The sequence below is a fragment of the Malus sylvestris genome, chromosome 12 (assembly GCF_916048215.2).
Source record: "Malus sylvestris chromosome 12, drMalSylv7.2, whole genome shotgun sequence".
Taxonomy (NCBI): Eukaryota; Viridiplantae; Streptophyta; class Magnoliopsida; order Rosales; family Rosaceae; genus Malus; species Malus sylvestris.
In genome coordinates this window covers 30,151,336-30,172,378 of record NC_062271.1, presented here as the reverse complement: position 1 = coordinate 30,172,378, position 21,043 = coordinate 30,151,336, and the positions used below count along the sequence as shown (strand labels likewise).

Below are 21,043 nucleotides of genomic sequence, written 5' to 3'. Positions count from 1 at the left end.
ATTTTTCATTTGAAAGTATAATGATATTTTAAAAGCCGAATACTTGTATTCAACAAATATTATTTAATGCTGTAACGATTCGCGCTAGTCGCTCTAAAAAATAAAGTTGTTTTAAGTCCCTCATCGAAGCCAAAGCCAATCCTTCCCTAGCTGCTAGGGTTCAGCTTGGAAAACATATGGAACGTGATCATATTTGACTGAAGCGCCCGCAACAAATTGTCCTGCTGAATCACGAACAATAATTTACCATCCTTGTTTTGCTAGGAGGCCAAAGTTGAAAGCATAAAGATTACGAAACCCAAGTTCACATTCACTCTTAGGAGAGCATAACTTTTCCAAGAAAGCAAGTGAAGTTTTCTCCACCAGAAGGCAGCCATGATCCGACTGAGGTCTTCGCAAAAATGTTCACTCATCGTGTAGAGAGAAATGATTGTGCTTTCACTTTGACGAGAAATTTTATGTGTGCCCTGAAAATAGGGCGAGACACCTCATGTCATAATACAATTGGAGAGACGTTTTTATTTTTCAAGTGTCCCTCCAATTGTATTATAATAAGTAGTGTATCGCCCTGTGTTCCAAACACAAAGAAAAATCTCTCCACTTTGACAGGTAACTCCGTGCCCGCCGCACTAAGAAGTTTGTCCTTCCAACACTGAAGCCTTTTCCACAATAAAAATATTTGATCATATCCCCTTCACATTTCGACTGAAGCACACTGCGCTCTTCTGGAGACTTACCCTCTGCCCAGAAGCCTCCTCATGGGAATCAATAGTCATTGCTCTAGCCCATTACCCCATTATTTAACAAAGACGAGTGCTTTTGCTCCCTTCACAACGCTTTCAACCTCTAATCATATCCAAAACCAAAAACGTGTTATTATTTCCACATTTATTATTTATTTACGACACGTAGATTAATTATGGAGTGAGCATGGTGCCACAATAATTTTGGTGTCACATGGTTCGCAAGAAATTCGTGTGTGGATTTACCTATCTTCGCGTCTTTCGAGAAACTTCTGCATTGACTTTATAACAAATAAGTGGTAGGTCATCAAAAAAATGAGAATCTATTCTCTTAAAAGGGATTCACGATTGAAATTACACTTTGGGCTCACTAGACATGGGCTCAATCAAACAAGGCCTTCAAATTGGACCCAGACCAAAATCATATAATAAATCTAATCACAGGCCCAAGCCCAGGCCCATACTGATCTAACGTTAGCCCTTTCTTCTTCCTCCTTCGGTCGCTCCCTCCCATTCATTCATTCATTCATTCATTCAGTGAATCAACCGAGCATTTCAGCTGACAATCGAATTCTGTCTCTAGATTTTCAGTCTCTCTCTCTCTAGAATCTCTCTCTAGATTCTGTCTCTAGAATCTCTGATAGAGAGTCAGAGGTAGCCTGAAAGATGGAAGGTGAGAGAAAGCTGTCGGCGGAGGCGGTGGCGATATTCAGAGAAGGCATAGGGTTGGTTTTGTCCCGGTGGTCGGCGCTCCAATTGGCCGTCGACAACGAGTGGGGCGGCCGTGGCTCGCGCCAAAAAGCGGAGCAACTCGCGGCCGATGCCTTCTCCTGGTTCACTCAGTCTGCAGGTATTCAAATCAACTCACTCACCTCAACTATGGGTATGTTTGGGAGTGCTTTTAAAATAAGCGCTTTCAGATCACCAAAGTTCTTTTGACCATGTTTGGCAGAAAAAAAAAGTGCTTCTGGGTTAAAAAAAAAAAAGCAGCAGTTGAAGTGCTTTTTTCTGGAAGAAGCACTTGCCATTTGAAGGGCTTTTGGGAGAAGCCCTTGAAATTTTATTAGAAAATTTGATGTGCTAAGTGCTTATGAGCAGAAGTGCATTGAAAAGAATCCACCTTTTTTGTTTCTCATAGTGCTTATGTATATGTGTTGATTGATTTCAGAGATTCTATACATTGATGATTTGGAAGATATTCTCAATGAAGCTATGATTTCTCTCAATACAATGACAGAGGATGGCAGCATTGAGGAGGTAATGCTCTTCAATTCATAAGTACCCATTTCAATTTTCCTCGGATTTTGTTTTTGATTGGAAGAGGTCGCACTTGGTGCGATGGCAAGTGCCTTCACCCATGAGCGGTAGGTCTCGGGTTCGAGACTTGGGAGCAGCTTCTCCATAAATGGGGGTAAGACTAACATTCACCTCTCCCAGAGCCTGCGTAAAGCGGGAGCCTTGTGCACAAGGTACGATCTTTTTTTTGTTTTTGATTGGAGCGATAATCTAATTCTCGTCATTAAACTATACTGCGAGGAGGGGATTCGAACTTAGGTGCAGAGGGGTGGCACATTGCCCTAATTTTAATTTAACTATATACTACGGGGATGAGAATCGAACCTGGCTGACAGGGGCAGCACATGGCGCTAGTCAACTTGATTTAGCGGAAGCCTGGCGATTTTCCTTTGATAGTTATCATTTATGTATGTCTGCATATTTTTGCTGCAATTTGGCTAGTTTTTTTTGTATCGGGGATGCGGTTTTTCAGTATTGGTTTTCTGTCTTGATGATGTTTGTAATCCGTTTTTCTTCTCTGGACTTTTACAGGTGGCTGAAAAGTTAATGTTTATGTATGAAGACTGTTTGACTGACAATTTCAATTCTGTTGAAAGTTTGAGAGATGCCAATCGTCGAAGAGTTGCCGTTCCTCATGTTAGACAAGTGAGTTATAACTTATACTCAATCCCCTTAGCTTTTAGCAGAATACGATAAATTTCTTTCGAGTAGACATAACAAAAGAGGCTGTGTTATTCGATAAACGATGCACATGTTATTAGTTATTACCACTAATGTGTTGTAAGTAGTCAGTTCTTCACGAGTCTATTTGAAGAGGACTTATAATTGTTTGTAACGTGATCTGAATTAGACGTCAGTTGATCGTTTAAGTATCAAGAGTGATACTGGAAATTGTGCTTGAAATTGTGCTTGAAACTGTGCTTATAAGTTGACAATTGCAGCTCTTGATAAGAGATGAGAGGCCTCCCATTCCATGATTAGTATCCTCTCGTGCTATCACTTAGTTTTTTTTATTTTGATAGCAGAGGTCTAGGGCTAACTCTAATCAGAGAGGGAAAAGGTGGTAATTATCGTTATATTGCAATTTGTGTGATGAAGGTAGCAAGATCTCTTGATGTATCGTCTCGTATTAAACTTACTTGATGATTTTTTAGGTTGTCAACTATTCTAGTAAAGAAATCAGATCTTTCAAATGCTTTGCGAATGCATTTTCTTCGGGTATTCAACTTGTGTAGCTCTATCCTATTTAAGAGAAGTCCTTCTGGACATTGGAATCATGGGAACAATTCATGCTGGAGAACCTTTATTGGTCATACGCATGCTCCAAAGTCATGAGTATATATATTGAAATCATATTGCTTACATTTCTTTTCGTTTGCTTCCTTATCATTTCAGGAGAATGAAGATGACGACGATGATGATGATGATGACAACGAGGAAACTGATGGTTCATCAAACATGATGGTGGACATACCAGAGTCCCAGCCAAATTTGGATCCAGCAGACGCGACGAGCAGTAAACCAACTCCCAAGCCAGCAGCTAAAACAGAAGATGGATGGGAAGTAGTTGGACCGAGACATAATCGGGGTAAAAGGAGTTAGGTTGAACTCTAAATTGTGTTTCCTAAAAAATTTTGTATTTCGCTCCGTCGAGTAGAGTTTCTCATCTATTTTGTTTGATCATGTCCATAGCTGGTTGGTTAGTCGAATTTCGCCTGTTTTCCCCTTTACTTTTTCTGAGAACTTGTAGCTCAACTACATGATTGTATTGGAGTTTCTTTGGTACCGTTTGGTATGCAGACGAGACAGAACAGGACGGAACGAAGATTCTGTGCTATATTTGGTACGCTCAGGATGGAACGGGATGGTTGTTTCATTTTGGGTTTTGTAAGCGCATGGCGAATGGAACCAAAAGATTAAATGACTAACTTACCCTTGTTCCGTCTGTTGTTTGGTGCAATGTTTATGCGATGGGAAGGGACGGGACAGTTTTTTAGTTGTTTATATATTTGAACACATATATGCTTGTATATGATATATTAAGTGACACAATGTTCATTAACAGATTATTCAATGTTCTCTTAACCCGAATATGACCCGAATCCAATTATAATGAATCGAATATGGATTAAGCCCATCCGATCCAAATCCGATCTGTTTGTAGGTTTACGCCGATGCTACTTCTGTCCCAACAAGTTCGTCAAATGTACCTACATATAGCCCAAGTTTTGTTTTAGTCGGATAAAAAAACGAGCATCTTCAAATAAGATATCAAAAGCAAAATATCGAATTCAAATTTAATAGCTTACGTGACAATTTGACATCATGTCACTTTTGCTCTTGTAAATATCCATTTTTATCCGATTGACATTTTTGACATCTTGTTTAAAAATAAGAAACTGAGTTTCCAAGTACATTATTGAGAGAGTAGCCACCTATAAACGGATGCAACGTCTCATCATCTCATCTCTATTTAAAAATTAGCTAGTCTTGATTTATTTTTTTTGCCTATACGAAAGCCTGATTTGCTATTTCATAAAGAACCAACCATCAATTAGGAGAGTGAGCACAAATTTTGAAATTCCAATGATTTTGGCAAGGTTAAGTCTAATGTCCGTCAGTCAAACTACATCATTCTGCAATAACAAACAAAAAGAAGAACCGTTGTATTGTATTTCTTCTATTTATACTCGTTGTCTCATCCGATTCTCTGTAAAGCCGTAAAGAATCTGTTGGACACAAGTTTTTCTCCAATGACAAAGAAAATATGAGAGAGCGGAATTCGAGCTTGGAAAGTTGGTGCCTATAGGCTATAGCTAGTAATCATACTTCTTGAGCTCCACTTCCAACTCTTTGAATGCATCCGCCGTTTTAGCTGCAAACTTCACCGGCCCTCTCAAAGATATCCACCACCCTCCTCCACAATCTCCGATCACCAAACTACACACACACACACACACACACACACACACACACACACACACATATATATATATATATGTACTTATACGAGTTGTTCCCAACTAAAGCCCTCCAAATCTTCGTCTCTATCTTTTGACCTACCCCTACAATATGAACATTCACATTTTCTTCCTAATTTTAACCTCACAAATAATCTACAATCTTCCAATAACTTCATCCCAATTAACTGATCTCCGTCCCTCCTCCGGCAACCAAGGCCAATGGCACCTCCTCCACTCCTCCGTCGGCATCTCCGCCATGCACATGCAACTCCTACGTACCAACAAAGTTATCATGTTCGACCGCACCGATTACGGCCCTTCCAACATCTCCCTCCCCCGAGGCCAATGCCGCCGCGACCCCAACGACACCGTCCTCAAAGTAGACTGCACGGCTCACTCCATCCTCTATGACCTCGGCTCAAACACATTCCGCCCCCTCACCGTCCACACCGATACATGGTGCTCCTCCGGTTCCGTCCTTCCCGACGGAACGCTCGTACAGACCGGCGGATACAACGACGGCGACCGCGTCGTCCGCACGTTCTCCCCATGCAACAACGACAATTGTGATTGGCTCGAGCTCCCGAAATATTTAATACAACGTAGGTGGTACGCTACTAATCAAATACTACCGGACGGCCGTGTAATCATTGTCGGTGGCCGCCGGCAATTTAATTACGAGTTTTATCCTCGGAGTTCCCAAAACCAAGGTGGGCCCCACACAATCTGGCTCGAATTTTTGAGACAAACTACGGACCAAGACGAGAACAATTTGTATCCATTTCTCCACTTGCTACCGGACGGAAATTTATTTATTTTCGCCAACGCAAAATCTATAATCTTCGATTACAGCCAAAACGCCGTCGTCCGAGAGCTCCCCGACATCCCCGGCGGGGACCCACGTAACTATCCGAGCACGGGCTCGTCAGTTCTGCTTCCACTAGACGAAAACACACCCAGCAACGGCAACATGGAAGTCGAGATAATGGTCTGCGGCGGCACGCCGCGGAACTCGCACGTGCTCGCGTTGCACGGAGAGTTTATTAGCGCTCTTGGCACCTGCGGGCGGCTCAACGTGTATGACCCGAGCCCGAGGTGGGTCGTGGAGTTTATGCCGGTTCCTCGAGTCATGGCTGATATGCTTCTTCTGCCGACTGGAGACGTCGTCATCATAAATGGTGCCGCACTGGGAGCGGCCGGTTGGGAAAACGGGCGCGATCCGGTTACCACACCAGTCATTTACCGGCCGTCAGAGGTTCTGAACCGCAGGTTTTCGGTTATGACCGGTTCGTCGAGAGCGAGACTGTACCATTCCGCGGCGGTCCTGGTACCTGACGGCCGGATTTTGGTCGGCGGAAGCAATCCGCACATTTACTACAACTTCACTGGCGTCGAGTACCCGACTGATCTGAGCCTGGAGGCGTTTTCACCGCCGTATTTGTCGGAGGAGTACGACCCGGTTCGGCCGAGGATAGCTGCGATAGAAGATGTTTTCGGGTACCGGCAGTTGATTTCTGTCGAGATATTGGTGCCGGAGTTTCTGTCGGTGAGGGTTTTGTCGGCGAGATTGGTTGCTCCGTCGTTTACGACGCACTCGTTTGCGATGAATCAGAGGATGGTGGTATTGAAGCTGATCGGAGTGACGCACGTGGCGGCGGGTACGTACAGGGTGAGCTTGGTGGGGCCGTCGACGGCGGAGATTGCGCCACCGGGTTATTATCTGTTGTTTGTGGTGCACGCCGACATTCCTAGCTCCGCTGCGTGGGTGAGGGTGCAGTGAGTCAGTGACTGACAATGCGAAAGGATATAATGGTAAATGAAGTAATAAAGTTTTGAATAAATGTGTACATAATATATATATATAAATAATGAAAGAAAAATAATTTCGGCACTTTTGTTGTTTTATTAGTATTTATTTATTTATCTTATAAATATTTGTATTATCCATCATAACCATCTAACTCGAAAAAAATCCAACTATTTTTTTTTTAACAAACGATATTATCTATATTAAGAGAGAGGATGTGAGCTTAGCCTCACAATGGACTAGCAATAATGTGGTTTAAATTCGATTTTGGTTAAAATCGAACATAAGACTTCTCACTTACAAATGAAGATGAATATTATTAAACAATAGTACTTGGTGGCATCTACTTTTCTTTTAGAAAAAGGGATTAGCTGGTAATTTTGCTAAAACAATCACCTTTTTGGAGGCCAGAGTACACATAGTTGTCCAACTACTTAAGTTGTGTAAAAACTGTAGGTCATATTCACTTAATACAAAAAATTAGAGTTTAACACTGAAGATGGTATGTTGATGTTGACCCTAAAAACTACTAAGCCTACGTGGCGTGCATGCTGAGTATTTAACAAGCAAACTACGTCATTCAGTTGTGTGCGAGGCGTGCCAACTCGTCGGCTAAGTTCGGTCGGAGAGTAAAATGTGTTGATGTTGTGTTGGGCACGCTACTGACTTCTTGATCTTGTGACTGCGGCCGAGAAAGGAACACGTCTCGGCCTTCGGGTTCTAGAGCCTAAAGACAAGGTTACTAGTTTTGCGAAGTTCAATATCAAATTTGACTTTCAATGTGCCGAATGTAATAACCTGGTAATACCTCACTTCGCCGAGAAGGCTGATGAGATGACCTCTATCAACAAGGACTAAAAAATCCTTGTCGACCAAGACTTGGATAGGTAATCAGTCGGCCGAGAAGCAATGCTATTTATCCAAACTGAATGTGCTATTTGATCAGCTAATTCTACGGCTTCAGTGTTGTTTATCCAAACTGAAGATGTCGCCGGTTGCCTTCATAGTGCTGTTTATTCAAACTGAAGGTGTGTCGGTAGGAAAAAGAAATAAAAATCTCAAGGTTGTTGAGCGGTTTCTCGTAGAGCGAGAGTTTGCGCACGGCATTTTATGTGTTGAATTGAATGGGGCTCTTCACGTTGCACAGCCTCATGTATTTATAACACTATTTGCTTGTGTTTCTCATGGAACATCTATAGCTGGCCACAACTTGAATCTCCTAAAGATAAGCAGTTGATATAAATAAAACTCTTGATAGCTAACCTATTCGTTAATTGACCGCTTGACAATGATCCATCCTCTTTGACCATTGGTTGTTGGATTTGATGGAATCAGACTAATTTGCATGCACATGAAACTTTTTCTATAGCATCATGAGGAACCATGCAATGTTAGTGCCAATTTATGCGTCCAAGTGCACGCATCGCCAAAGTTTAAACACTTTAGCCCATGCCGTGCTCATCCTTGAAGAATATGCTAATTATTAGCATATATTTATGTGCTAATAATTATCCTGAACTAAAATATGCCACTTCATTATTTTTGGTGATCATCAGGTATCGCTATTATCCAAAATAACCTATATGCATGGTTGACCAACTCCAAACACACATGGGGGACATTCCATGTTGATTTCATCTTGGCATCCCACACATACATGAAGACCATGCATCTTGACAATTCTAATCAAACCCATCATGCTGCTCCAATCTGATAACAAGAATCCCAAGTCCATTTGAACTGTATTGCTTGCTTGGAGATATAATTTGCATCTTATTATCCCGTATAAGAGAATATCAAGATAATTTGTTATTAAAAGATCATAAAATATCCTTTAATAATAACAAAATTATCTTCACTTTTTCATCAGATGGTGTGGAGCTGTGTTCACTCAACGACCTTAATTGCACAAACCGATGGTATAAATTTGGGTCCAAACATATGGTATTGAGTTTGTAAGGATCATTGTCTTCGCAAGGCAATCCCTCTTGGTGGACAACTTGTAAAAATCAAAAAAGTAACTAAGACTTATGGTATGCTCTGGTCGTGAAATGAGGTAGCCTCCTCTCTCCCTAAACTTTATATTACCAAAAAAAAATTCACCAAAAAAAAAAAGAAAAAGAATAAATCCATCTGCATAAATATTTTTGTCAATAATATAGGAAGAAAAACTCTTGATAATTTCCAAAAGGAGGGTATTACTTCCCCCAAAACAAACAAAATAAAGGCCGCTTCCGTCTTCCAAGATAACCGCGTTTACTGCAACATAAACCCCCTCGAAAATTCTAGGCACCTCTCTCTGACGTGGACGTCATCGCCATGTAGGTCATAAGCTCGTCAGGGTGGCCCACTCGCATCACAAATTTTTAATTGTGACGAGAACATAAATGGTATATCAGGTGTTTTAATAGAAAAAGTTGATATTTTTATTTTTTTAATATATTAACTTTTAAGCATACATATTCCACAATTTGTATAGTGACACATGGTATACCAACCTGTGTCTTGGTCACATTGGAAAAATCTCTCCACTCACACGAGATATTTTTCAGTGTAACTATCACATGAGGTGGTACAGCACGTGTCTCCATATAAATGGTAAGATATATGTTAAAATAATAATAATTTAAAAATTAAAAATTTCCATCACTCACATAAAACAATGTTCCGTCACGACTCAAAATTTCTTCACTGGCACAAGATCGTTTACAAATCCCCGTGGGTCAATCCCGTAATTTCGATAAAGACAGCGCCCGTTAAGTTACCGGCGAACGTATAACACCCACAGCGCCCGTCAGTTTTCCCTCCGAGAACGCGCTTCTCTGACCACCAACAAACCAAACAGAAAAAATCGAGCGACAAAGAAAGTGAGAGAAACGCCGAGAAGATTTCAAGCTGGCGGAGAAGGTAGAGAAAGAAAGAAGAGAGAGAAAGAGAGATAAAGCGATGAAGCACATTTTCAAGAAGCTTCACATAGGGAGCAACCACGACCCGACCCGATCGAACGAGGCCGCCGCCGCCGCGGCCTCCTCCTCCTCCGTAGCCTCGCCGTCGTGCGCCTCCGATCACCGGACCGCGTCGGGTCAGATTTCCGGAAACGCTCCGGCGAGTCCTTCATCGTCTTCGCCGACGCCGGCGGGAACCGTGGCAGCTGGGGGAGGTGGCACTGTGGAGTCGACGACTGTGAATCGGTCGGACTTTATGATGTCGGAAGAGGAGTATCAGGTCCAGCTCGCCCTGGCGATCAGCGCTTCGAATTCGAACTTTAGGGATGATCCGGAGAAGGATCAGATCCGCGCGGCGACGCTGCTGAGCTTGGGCGGCAATCCGATCGATTCTTCAAGAGATAAGGTTGAGGCGGCGGCGGAGACCTTGTCGCGGCACTATTGGGTGAGTTTGGTGAAGTTTTTATGTTCGAATTTAGTCACTTTTGTAGTCAATTTTACCATAAATTAGTAGTTGATTGTAGTGTATCAGCATGGATTGGTTGTTAATTATGTTAAATTTGCGTTTGATTTGGGATTAGCAAAGCAAATTTTACTGTTAATTAAGTTTGACTGTTGTCATAGTAAGGTTGACTGTTTGGAATTTGCTCAATTCATTTTTAAGTAAGAGAAAGATCTGGTCTTTTGCACTATCAGAATCCTGCTAATAGTGTAGTAGTGAATTCATCTGTATGAGCATATGGTCTGTAATGTTCTGGAGTTTTTACTAGTTTTCGAAATGACCCGTGAATTATCTTTTGATAAGTTTAAAACTTTGGAATGTCAACTCACTGCTAAAATTCGGATACAAGTTGGCGTGTAGAGTAGTTTAAGGCGTGGCAGAAATGTAGCTGAGCTCAATTTTTTCTTAGCCTAGTCTTGCGTCCTGGGTTAGAAACGATTGTTTAGTGAGAGAGTATCAATGACAGCCTTTTGAGAGCATCATTATAAATTTTTAAGTTCTTACTTGTTCAGTGTCAAATAGAAAAATCCTCCATTAGTGGTAGTAGATTCCGTTGATAAGGGAAAGATGTAGTATTTTTACCACTTTTTTCATTTTGTTTTGCTTGTATATGCTACTATCAAGACATTGTTTTTACTTTTGCTCATCTTGATTCGGATTGTATTCTCTTGTTTATACCAGGAGTACAATGTGCTAGACTATGAGGAGAAAGTGGTTGATGGATTTTATGATGTATATGGACTTTCCACAGATTCAGCAATTCAAGGAAAAATGCCTTCTCTCACAAATCTTGAAACAAACTTTGGGAGTTCTGGATTTGAAGTTTCATTAGTAAATCGAACAGTTGATCCTGTCTTGGAAGAGTTGGTGCAAATTGCACAGTGTATTGCTTTAGACTGTCCTGTCACCAACGTTGGTGTTTTGGTTCTGAGGCTTGCTGAACTCGTTAGCGAACGTATGGGTGGGCCTGTAAAGGATGCAAATGTTGTCTTAGCGAGATGGATGGAAAGAAGCACAGAGTTGAGGACATCTCTGCAAACAAGTGTATTGCCTATTGGGTCCATAACCATTGGCCTTTCCCGACATCGTGCTTTGCTTTTCAAGGTTCGGTTTCAGATTATCATCAGTTATTAGAATCTTTAGGCAATAATATTTTGTAATCCTTGATTTCTTCTGGGATTAGTATAGCTAGCTGTGTTCTATATTATGGAGGTTTTGTTATTTTCAGTACTAATCATATTAAAAGAGTGATGCTTGTTTTGTCCTTACAAAAAATATATAAGTATACGTCCTGTATTTCGATTTTTCATCTCACCTCGGATGTACGTAACCAACTTCTCTTGCTTTTTATGTTTTGGATTTAATACATTGGCCATGCTATTAATGGATCTTCTAAATTTAAATTGTTAGTGACCACTGGAAGCTTTTTGGTTTTGCTGACATAACACAAGTTTTTTGCTTGTATTTCTCTGCTTTATGACATTAAGCAATTATTTTTTGCATTTAAATGTAAGTAGGGACTTTATCAGGGTTAATTAATGATCTTACCATTTCAAATTTCTTTTAATAGAAGTTGAGGCTACATTTTGTATATTTATCTGTTTCTTCGGATGTAGGTACTAGCTGACAATATCAAGATGCCCTGCAGACTGCTTAAGGGTGTTCATTACACTGGTGCTGAGGATGGTGCTGTTAATGTAATAAAGTTGGAGGATGACAGGTAGTGGTTTGCTTTTTGCAGGTTTTTGTGGTTAAATGTTGATACTTTTGTATAATGTGTTGGGTTTTCACTTATATTATTCTGGGCTGTGCATGCACAAAAATTTAGTCTAAAAAAACTTATTACAAGGTCTCTATAATTTTAAGCAGCTGCTGTGAGTTCGGTTTTATTCTAAATTTTTTACCGGATCTCTAAAACCTTATAAATTTTGACTGATTAACGACAAATTCTAGCCACAGAATAGCTTCATAATGTGCAGTAACATAGGAGATTTTGTCATCTTTCTATGCATTTAGAGTGTAGTAGAGCATTAGATTTCTTTTGTCCTTAGAGTTGAGCAGCAGTCTTCTTTGAATTTTTCCTACCTTCCAACTTGATCTGTTTACCTTTTTACATAGATTTAATTTATAGTTTGTCTTCAGGGAGTTTTTGGTGGATCTGATGGCTGATCCTGGAACACTCGTACCAACTGACACCCAAATTTCAAAGGACGCTACCTTTAAGCCATACAATCCAAACTTGACCAAACTTCCTACTTTCCATTCTTATATCGACACAGATATCGCTTACCCAGGACCAAAACCATTACATGGAGAGGGAAGCAGCCAAAACACAGCAGTTGAAAGTAATTCAGGTCTGGAGAGAAGACCAAGCTCAGATAAGGGAGAATCATTTCCAACATTTTCGGGTGCAAGTAGTGAGAGTGGAGTTGGTTCTTCAGGAATACCAAATAAAGCAACTCAGTTAGATCAGCTTTCCTCATCAGCCTCCAAAAAATCACAGTACAACAGAGGTAATCGTGGGGCTCATGCAATTGATGGTGGTATGAGGATGAATGTAAATATAGTTCCATGTACTCAAAACAACTCTGAGGACCCAAAGAACCTTTTTGCTGATCTTAACCCATTCCAAATAAAAGGACCTGGGAAAGCTTCTATGTATAACAAACCTGCGGAGAAAAAAGTTGAAGAGCTTCAGAGACAAAATAATAATCTTGCTTCTGGTCGACCTCCTGCATCTTTGATGTGGAAAAATAAATATGCTTTCAATGAAGTCCCTAAAAGAAAGGAGTATGATGGTATCCTCCCAAAAATTAATCGTGAGCCTAATGGTTACAATCCGTCATCTTCAGCTTCGACCAGCTCTACTGTATCTGAACAGGTCAATCCTGGTGGTTTCAAATCAACTGCTCATTCAAATATGTTTGACAGAGATGGTGATGCCAAAATTTTTAAAGGGGAACAACCCAGGGCTCCGAACTATTTACAGAACAACACAGTAGATTCTAAAGAACATCAGAACATTGAAACTGGTTTCAATGATCCTAGAAAGTTCACACATGACAGATTTATGGAATCCAATTTGAAACTGAAGGATCCAGAAAGTTGTAACTCATCATTTGATTCCATTACAAGCAGGGTTGAATATCATTCTAGCACTAGCTCATCATTTGAGGATGTTGACGTAGGTGAATGTGAAATTCCATGGGAAGACCTGGTTATTGGAGAAAGGATTGGACTAGGTAATGTTCCATACCTGGTCAAAGTTGTCTTATATTGTCTGGAAAATTTTCAGTGTTCATTCTTTGCGAAGCAAAAAACTTATTTTTCTTGGGGAGCTGTCTAATTCTTCTTCTTGTTCTTGATTAGGTTCATATGGTGAGGTATACCATGCTGATTGGCATGGCACGGTGAGTTTATATAAACACTGTATACTTTTCCATACGTTGTATGGCAACTGTTGTTATATTTTATTTGATTTTTTATATTTATCTGTTTCCAAGGATGCCTTTGTCAAGTATTCTCATTCTTTCCTATCTCAGACCCGTTGATGTTGAAGTGATATGTTTTTTCCCATATATTATTCTCCTGGTGCATTTCAATTTTCCAGTTTCTTTTCTTTAACTTTTTTTTCTGATTCACTTCGGTAACTGGCACTGCCAAATTGTTTATAGTGATTATGCCCCAGTCACTGATAAAATCACATATATAAATTAGTACCATAAAATGTATTTTGGCTTTGAAGCATTGATGAAATCACATAGTTTTTATGCTTATCAATTATCATTGTCAAATGATGTACAACTATGAGAGATTTTTCGGTGTGAGCCAAAACTGCTTTTCTGTTTACTGGAAAGCAGGTTTAGGAAGTGTATGGTTGGGGTACATGATTAAATCCATATGTTCAAGTCTTTATTTTCGGTCTTCTTTAAAGTTAGCTAAGATTTGTAGTTTTTGTTAATTGTTTCTCTATTATTCATTACCTCATGGTGGATTTTTATTTTGTCACCATTGCCTGGGACTATGCATGTACTTAGTTCATTGCCAGAGGCTTCAAACTGTTTTTTATTTAATTCAACGGGAATTAAAATCAACTGGTGACCTAAATTTTGGCTGGTGAACTGTGGTTGAGTTACAGGAAGTTGCCGTGAAGAAGTTCTTAGACCAGGATTTCTCGGGTGCTGCTTTGGCTGAGTTCAAAAGAGAAGTAAATTTCTCGTCTCTTATATGCATACAATGCTGTACTTTTTAGCTTCCAAGACTTGGGAGGAATGGAAGAAAAATAAATAGAGTTACAACCTCAATAATTATTGTGTGTTTTTTTTTTTTTAAGAAAATAGACTTATAACCTCTCAGCTGCTGCTTTTAAATAGATATTGTTGACAATGATAGAACGTTTCAACCTGAACTCCATACTAAAATGGTAGACATATGATGTGCCAAGCCTTTGTACTTCTCCAAGTTTGACAGTCACATATACATAGTGATGGATCACTATTCACATGCCTGGCTGTGTGTCTGTTAAAATCGCATTTCCAAAACCACTGAACTGTTTCTTTGATATTTGTTTGCAATGTAAGGTACGAATAATGCGTAGATTGCGTCATCCAAACGTTGTGCTTTTCATGGGGGCTGTTACACGTCCTCCAAACCTCTCTATCATTTCTGAGTTTCTTCCGAGGTATAATTCTGCACCTTGGTCAATATCAAAGGATATTTGATATTCATTATATTTGTCATCTTTGCGCTGTAACTGGTCCACTTGTGCTTTATTTTCCCAGGGGAAGTCTATATCGGATTATTCATCGCCCTCATTGTCAAATTGACGAGAAACGTAGAATAAAGATGGCTCTGGATGTGGTATGACTTTCTTTTGAACATGATACATCCATATCCACTTCCTTTCGAACATGATACCGTATGATATAGTCTTACCTGTCTTTCTTTTGAACATGATACATCCGTATCCAGTTTCTCAGATCGCTGTGTATTTTGCAGGCAAGGGGTATGAATTGCTTGCATGCCAGTACACCGACTATTGTTCACCGGGATTTGAAGTCTCCGAATCTGCTGGTTGATAAGAACTGGAATGTGAAGGTATCACGTCTTTTAACTGTTGGTTCTCTCGTTTCTTGTAGATAATGAGATTCTATTGCCAGTTAATTAGTTAGTTATGGTATAATTTTTACTAAACTAGACTTCAATTGTGCAGGTGTGCGATTTTGGTTTGTCACGCTTGAAACACAACACTTTCTTGTCGTCCAAATCAACTGCTGGAACGGTGAGAATCTTGTATTATTGTTGATATTTTGTTTTGAACTTAGTTTCTGGAGGCAATGAGATAAAATATGACAGCAATTCTTAAATCTAATTTTGACACTCTTTTTCTCGTTTGTCCTATTTCATCGATGTGCTAGCCTGAGTGGATGGCACCTGAAGTTCTCCGCAATGAAAACTCAAATGAAAAGTGAGTAGTAATTCTTGCTAACATGTTTCTGGTTCTTTTCTTACAGCTTTGGTTTATATATATCTTGATTATCGAAAAAGAAAATAATGTGCATCTTTTGTTAAATATATAGGTGTGACGTATATAGCTTTGGAGTCATTTTGTGGGAGCTTGCAACTCTAAAACTGCCGTGGAGTGGGATGAACCCAATGCAGGTCGTCGGTGCTGTGGGTTTCCAGAACCGTCGCCTTGAGATCCCCAAGGAACTTGATCCCCTTGTTGCAAGGATAATTTGGGAATGTTGGCAGACGTAAGTTGCACAAAATTCTGAATGCCTTGCATATTTAGTTGAATATCATTATTTTACTTGTTGAATTCGGTTTAATTGATGGTACCTTTTTGCGTGATTAGCGATCCGAACTTGCGCCCCTCGTTCTCACAGCTCACGGTAGCTCTCAAGCCCTTGCAGCGACTTGTCATTCCGTCGAATCTGGACGACCCGAGCTCACATCTCCGGCAAGAAATCTCAGTAAATTCTACGCCTTTAAACGCCTCATTCTCTCAACTGTGAATACAGAGACGTTTCGCATCTTTACTTTCGAGATAGATTAGGATACCAAGTTGCGAACTCTCAAACGATAGATTGAAAAGAAAAGAGTGAGAATGTAGGAAGAAGAAATTGCACAACAGTATTGATTGCATTGCAGTGGGGGGTCCTTTTTGTACAGTGTTCATAGTAGTTAGTCCTCAAAGAAAAAGATAAACTGGATGTGTAGTTTGTGCGTTCATAGCGGAGCTGCGTAGTTTGTGTGTTCATACCTCCGCAGCTCCGCTAAGAAAAGGCAGAAAATTGTGGTTGCCAAGAATTTAAATTAAAACGAAAGTTGTGTTATAATATCTCTCTTTTTTATCTCCATCTAACTCATATATATCTCTCTCGCTCGTCACGTGGATACCTAAGAATTTGCCATACAATACATATAAAGAGAGATCAGGTTCCACCCGAGAATTTGTCCGATGGAAGTTGCTTAATCTTAGCCTTTCACGGTGGTTCATGTAAATGTGATATCTAGATATTAGAATCAGGCATTTTGAGTTTGATTTCTATAACATTATTGCTACTTGTGAGTTCAATATATTGGTACCGTCACTCATGAGTTTGATATATTGAACTCATGAGCTCAGTAAATTGGTATCTCACTAAAAATTTCCGGCCCACTGTAGACGGGTGATTCATATATAAATTTAATGTATTGATATCACACTTACTTTTCTCGGCCTATTGTGGAAGACCTAGTACGGATTTAGATTGGGTTTATCATTTTGTTCCAGGTCTAGCTTCAATGACCCAACCACTTGGGAGAGAGGCACTTCCATGCAGTTGGGATGCCATACCGATGTTATCTTCTCAAGCCAGTAAACACTGCTGTAACTTATGACTTATCTTTATTGACGTATCAATTAATTTTTTTTTGAAAACTAATGAAAAGGGTTTGAAAGTTTTGAGTTTTAACGATAAAGACAAAATAAAGGGTAAAGTGAATAGTATCATAATTGACTTTTTAGTGTAAAAATATGATTTTTCGTTAAAGTGAACAGTACCAAAAGTTTTTCGTTAAAGTTCCCTTAATTTTTTTTTTTACATAAAAGTGCGTGATTAACATACGACACAACTAGTTGCTAGTTTACATTTCGCACAACATGCATACAAATTATTTGTCAAGGTTTGTAAAGCATACATGCAAACATCCTTGATGAAAGTCAAGGCTTCGTCTTTTGGTTGTCGACGTCTTCTATCGGTGGCATCGCGTCACTTGAGATCATCGCCGGTGTATGACACGAGATCATCGGCATCGGATAGCCTGAATGGCCGGAGATAATCTTGTTTAAGATCATTTTTGCTACGAAGTCTGTCTTAATAAATTAATAACTTATTATCTTATCTTAATTAAACAGCATTAGCTGGTGAGATCCAAAGTTGATTGGAGAAGAGAGACTGCATCAAAATTAAGATATCTTGTGATAAAGGGACATTGAAAAATAATTAATCATCCATTCATTACTTTGATCAAGACAGAATTAATTTAAATTTTAAAATTACGTTTGAGATGATAATTCTTTTTCTTGTTGATGCAAGGGATGTTTTCTGTTAAACTAATCTAAATTACTGGGACGAAGGAGGAACACATACAAGAAAGAGTAGCCAAACAAGGCTTAATTAACTAATTAACAAGTGAATTAAATACGCCAGCACTTTAGGCACCGGATACATTTCGGTCAAAGTCTGTTATTGCAGTACAGTCGTTCTTTTCTTAGTACTAGCCGCTCTGCACGCGCTCACGAGCATGTGAGAGGTCTTTTTTTTATTATCAAGGATAATAAGAACCTGCCACGGCGTTGTCCAGTAAAAAAGGCTCGCTTTTTTAAGAATCAACGCAGGTGATTCAGAAATCCGAGGCAGTTTTTTGAGTTGCTTGCTCACAAGGTCTAGGGAAACAAATTCATGCTTTGATATTGTGATCTCCGAGTCCGGCGTAACGCAAATAGTGTGGATGATGCTAGGGCCTGTGCTGCTAAAATTTAGAGGATTTCGATAAATCCATCAGTGCACGAGCTCGTGCTGGTGCTGAGGTTGCAGCCCTTAGTTTTTAAAAGCAAAAGACAGTGCTAAAACAACAAACTGACGGATTGGTAAGGGAGAATACTATCGTGAAATGGGCTGTGGCTATCCAGCATTGACGTCTAAAAGAATTTGAAGAGCGGAATCAAGAACTCCAGCAACTGAAGCAGTTGGTGTCTCAACATCAAATTAATTAGAGTTTTAATTTTTTTTTAAATATTTTTCTATAGTACTTCTAACAAAGGTGCTTCCTACAGAATCAGTATTATGGTCATTATGTCATGGGAATTAAGTTAACCTAGCTACTACTGTCAGGCCACCCTAATACGAAAGAGAAATATTGTAAAATTGCAGATTCATGCATTTCCTAATCAAACTTCTTCAACCTCGCTCAATTTCATTACAATTTACTGTATAAACAAAACATTAAGACGATCAAATAAGAATAACAAAATAAGAAAAATTTGGAAATATACTGCAAGTTTAAAACGAATTTAGAGACGCCAATAACATCATGTTACGTAAGAAAATTGCAAATTATTTGGTTAGTAAAGAAGTCCATGAACTCTTGGGGAACATCAACTTGTTATCCCTAGTGTACTTTTATCCATTCAGCAACTCCCCTTCCACTCGGCACCGTTGGATCACTAAGGTCGACTTTCGTCCCTACTCGATGGGTGGGTAATTAATTCATTACTTGAGAGATCATTAGTCAAATCACTTGACAAAAAACTATAAACAACCATGTCCTTTATATCTCCCTTAAGATAGAGATACTTTCTCAGCACACCCTCCCGCTGAAACCCTACTTTCTCCAAAACTCTCTGAGAGGCCTTATTCTCTACAGCTACAAAAGACTGCAACCTAACCAAATCAGGGTAGTCCTTGAAAACTTGAGAGAGTGCAATCCTAACTGCCTTTGCTGTTATCCCTTGGCCCCAATACCTTGCAGCTAAAGCATACCCCATATCTGCCTTATGCCGATCATCACCTGATCCCGGAAACATAGTCACGAAACCAATCGAACGGTCATCGATGCATATTGACCGCCGCCATGGATGGGGAATGCAAACGTTCTTGATGAAATTCAAAGCCTCGTCTTTGGTTGTCAACGTCTTGAATCCGCGGAGGACTCGAGTCACCTGATCATCACCTCCGAATGACAAGACATCGTCGGCGTCAGATAGCCTGAACGGACGGAGAGCGATTCTGGACAGATCGGTCTGCATAACAAGTTATAGAGGTGATAGAAATGAGAAAACACTAGATATTACGAGCAACAATAATGTATGTCAAAGTTAAATAACAAACAACTATGCTATGATGTCAATGACGATGTATTGGATTGAATTTTTACGTAAAAAAATTACAAATATTATTAAAGATCATGAAAGACTTTGAAATTGGGTTTGTAGAATATAGTGGCCTTACCAAATTTTTTAACCAAAGTTGCTACAAAGTCTTAATCTCCTAATAAATTAATTTATCAGCTATTCTTGTTTGATGAAAACCAACTAGGATTGATAGCAATTTCGGGCATAATTTAACAGCATTTTGACGTGACATTCAACTTTACGAGGAATCGCAATTTAGAGTCAGAAGTCCTGAGCCAGTAGAGATTTGGGTCATTCAAGGGAGATAAAGAGATCCCAACTGTTGGTTTGTAGAGATCCCAACTGTTGGTTTGTGTCAGGTGGACCATTGAGATGAGTTAATGGTGTCCGTAAAATTTAGAATGAGTGGTCCAGATCTCTGGTCCGTTGACTCCCGACACAGAGCACTAGTTTAATCACTAGTTGAATTTTGGTGAATGGGGATTATTTACTTTATTACTACCAGGCAATATAATAGCTAGTTGTTTATCATTTGGTGTTTGTGGCAAAATCTTCCAATGAATTATTCAGTTTTATTAATTTGAGTTTATTTGGTTCTTATCAAGTGAGAACAAACTCTAATGCTAAAATGCGTTGTATTTGGTCTGAGAAATCAAAGCAAGGAAGAGTTTTGGCATTTGGTTTGAGACATCAAACAATCCCGCATCGAGCAAAGCAGAGGTGGAGAGACGAGACCGGCGTATAAAATAGGACTGGGAGGCATATGGCAATATACTTACCTGGACGGGGTCAATGGGCGATCAAGAAGGCTCATGGCCTAGGCTGGTGACCTCCATTGCACTTAGGAGGGGTGCCTGCTTATGGTCTCCTCAACGTAGGAGAGCCAACGTCATAATTTGTTGCTGTGGGGGCCTGCGTTCGCGCGGCCCCTTCATCAATTCAGTTCTGAAAATATCTATCTGCCTTGGTATCTAACTGTTTCGGTATGTTATGGTTTCCATCAATATTCTGTTCGTCATCTTATAGGGCTTGAGCGTCCTCTCAAATCCAATGGAAAATCATCATTGTGGAAACATTAAATATCTTGACTAATAGAAACACGTCACGTGTACAACTTATTAAATATGACAACTGTCACGAGCTAACGAGTCACATTCTCTACGAAGGTCCTAAAAGCCTAGAATCAATAGGCCCTCAAGCTCAATTCATTGCAAACGGTCCAAGTCAATGGTCACGCGACCTGCACAAATTACCTGGATAGTAATAGGCTTGCCTATCAAACTTTTAGCTCAGCAAGATTCTCCGAAGCACAATCCATGAAACTTAAAGGAATATTCCTTTGCTGGTCTGCAGACTAGGTAACACTTTGCTAACAAGTTCAACGAAC

General features: G+C 39.8%; 4 protein-coding genes and 1 non-coding gene across 5 annotated transcripts; 4 read left to right on the top strand and 1 right to left on the bottom strand.

The window, feature by feature from the left end:
• The first annotated feature begins 1,260 nt into the window (after positions 1 to 1,260).
• LOC126592867 (pre-rRNA-processing protein TSR2-like) lies at positions 1,261 to 3,984 on the top strand. Its single transcript, XM_050258662.1, has 4 exons — positions 1,261 to 1,593; positions 1,912 to 2,000; positions 2,571 to 2,684; positions 3,435 to 3,984. Exons 1-4 carry the CDS (start codon positions 1,410 to 1,412, stop codon positions 3,639 to 3,641), a joined length of 594 nt encoding a protein of 197 aa, XP_050114619.1. The 5' UTR covers positions 1,261 to 1,409; the 3' UTR covers positions 3,642 to 3,984.
• Positions 3,985 to 5,063: 1,079 nt separating this feature from the next.
• Positions 5,064 to 6,818, top strand: LOC126592858 (aldehyde oxidase GLOX). Its single transcript, XM_050258649.1, has one exon. The coding sequence runs from the start codon at positions 5,112 to 5,114 to the stop codon at positions 6,780 to 6,782; it is 1,671 nt and encodes a 556-aa protein (XP_050114606.1). The 5' UTR covers positions 5,064 to 5,111; the 3' UTR covers positions 6,783 to 6,818.
• Positions 6,819 to 9,503: 2,685 nt separating this feature from the next.
• Positions 9,504 to 16,612, top strand: LOC126592849 (serine/threonine-protein kinase EDR1-like). The gene is made up of 13 exons (XM_050258633.1): positions 9,504 to 10,199; positions 10,938 to 11,360; positions 11,873 to 11,976; positions 12,399 to 13,498; positions 13,626 to 13,666; positions 14,395 to 14,463; positions 14,837 to 14,937; positions 15,038 to 15,116; positions 15,255 to 15,353; positions 15,469 to 15,537; positions 15,674 to 15,723; positions 15,836 to 16,012; positions 16,114 to 16,612. The coding sequence occupies exons 1-13, from the start codon at positions 9,756 to 9,758 to the stop codon at positions 16,271 to 16,273; spliced, it is 2,916 nt and encodes a 971-aa protein (XP_050114590.1). The 5' UTR covers positions 9,504 to 9,755; the 3' UTR covers positions 16,274 to 16,612.
• A 2,097-nt stretch (positions 16,613 to 18,709) lies between these two features.
• LOC126592868 (uncharacterized) lies at positions 18,710 to 19,551 on the bottom strand. The gene has a single exon (XM_050258663.1). It carries the CDS (start codon positions 19,549 to 19,551, stop codon positions 18,970 to 18,972), a length of 582 nt encoding a protein of 193 aa, XP_050114620.1. The 3' UTR covers positions 18,710 to 18,969.
• Positions 19,552 to 20,427: 876 nt separating this feature from the next.
• Positions 20,428 to 20,589, top strand: LOC126594633 (U1 spliceosomal RNA). Its single transcript, XR_007613369.1, has one exon. It is a non-coding gene; the product is annotated as a U1 spliceosomal RNA (small nuclear RNA).
• The last annotated feature ends 454 nt before the right edge of the window (positions 20,590 to 21,043 follow it).

Bases quoted from the DNA above. Each gene is read 5' to 3' on its own strand.
- LOC126592867 (XM_050258662.1), top strand. From the start codon at position 1,410: ATGGAAGGTGAGAGAAAGCTGTCGGCGGAGGCGGTGGCGATATTCAGA. The intron at 1,594-1,911 runs GTATTCAAATCA...GATTGATTTCAG, and splicing joins CTGGTTCACTCAGTCTGCAG to AGATTCTATACATTGATGAT. The intron at 2,685-3,434 runs GTGAGTTATAAC...TTATCATTTCAG, and splicing joins CCGTTCCTCATGTTAGACAA to GAGAATGAAGATGACGACGA.
- LOC126592858 (XM_050258649.1), top strand. From the start codon at position 5,112: ATGAACATTCACATTTTCTTCCTAATTTTAACCTCACAAATAATCTAC.
- LOC126592849 (XM_050258633.1), top strand. From the start codon at position 9,756: ATGAAGCACATTTTCAAGAAGCTTCACATAGGGAGCAACCACGACCCG. The intron at 15,117-15,254 runs GTATGACTTTCT...TGTATTTTGCAG, and splicing joins TAAAGATGGCTCTGGATGTG to GCAAGGGGTATGAATTGCTT. The intron at 15,538-15,673 runs GTGAGAATCTTG...TCGATGTGCTAG, and splicing joins CCAAATCAACTGCTGGAACG to CCTGAGTGGATGGCACCTGA.
- LOC126592868 (XM_050258663.1), bottom strand. From the start codon at position 19,551: ATGCAGACCGATCTGTCCAGAATCGCTCTCCGTCCGTTCAGGCTATCT.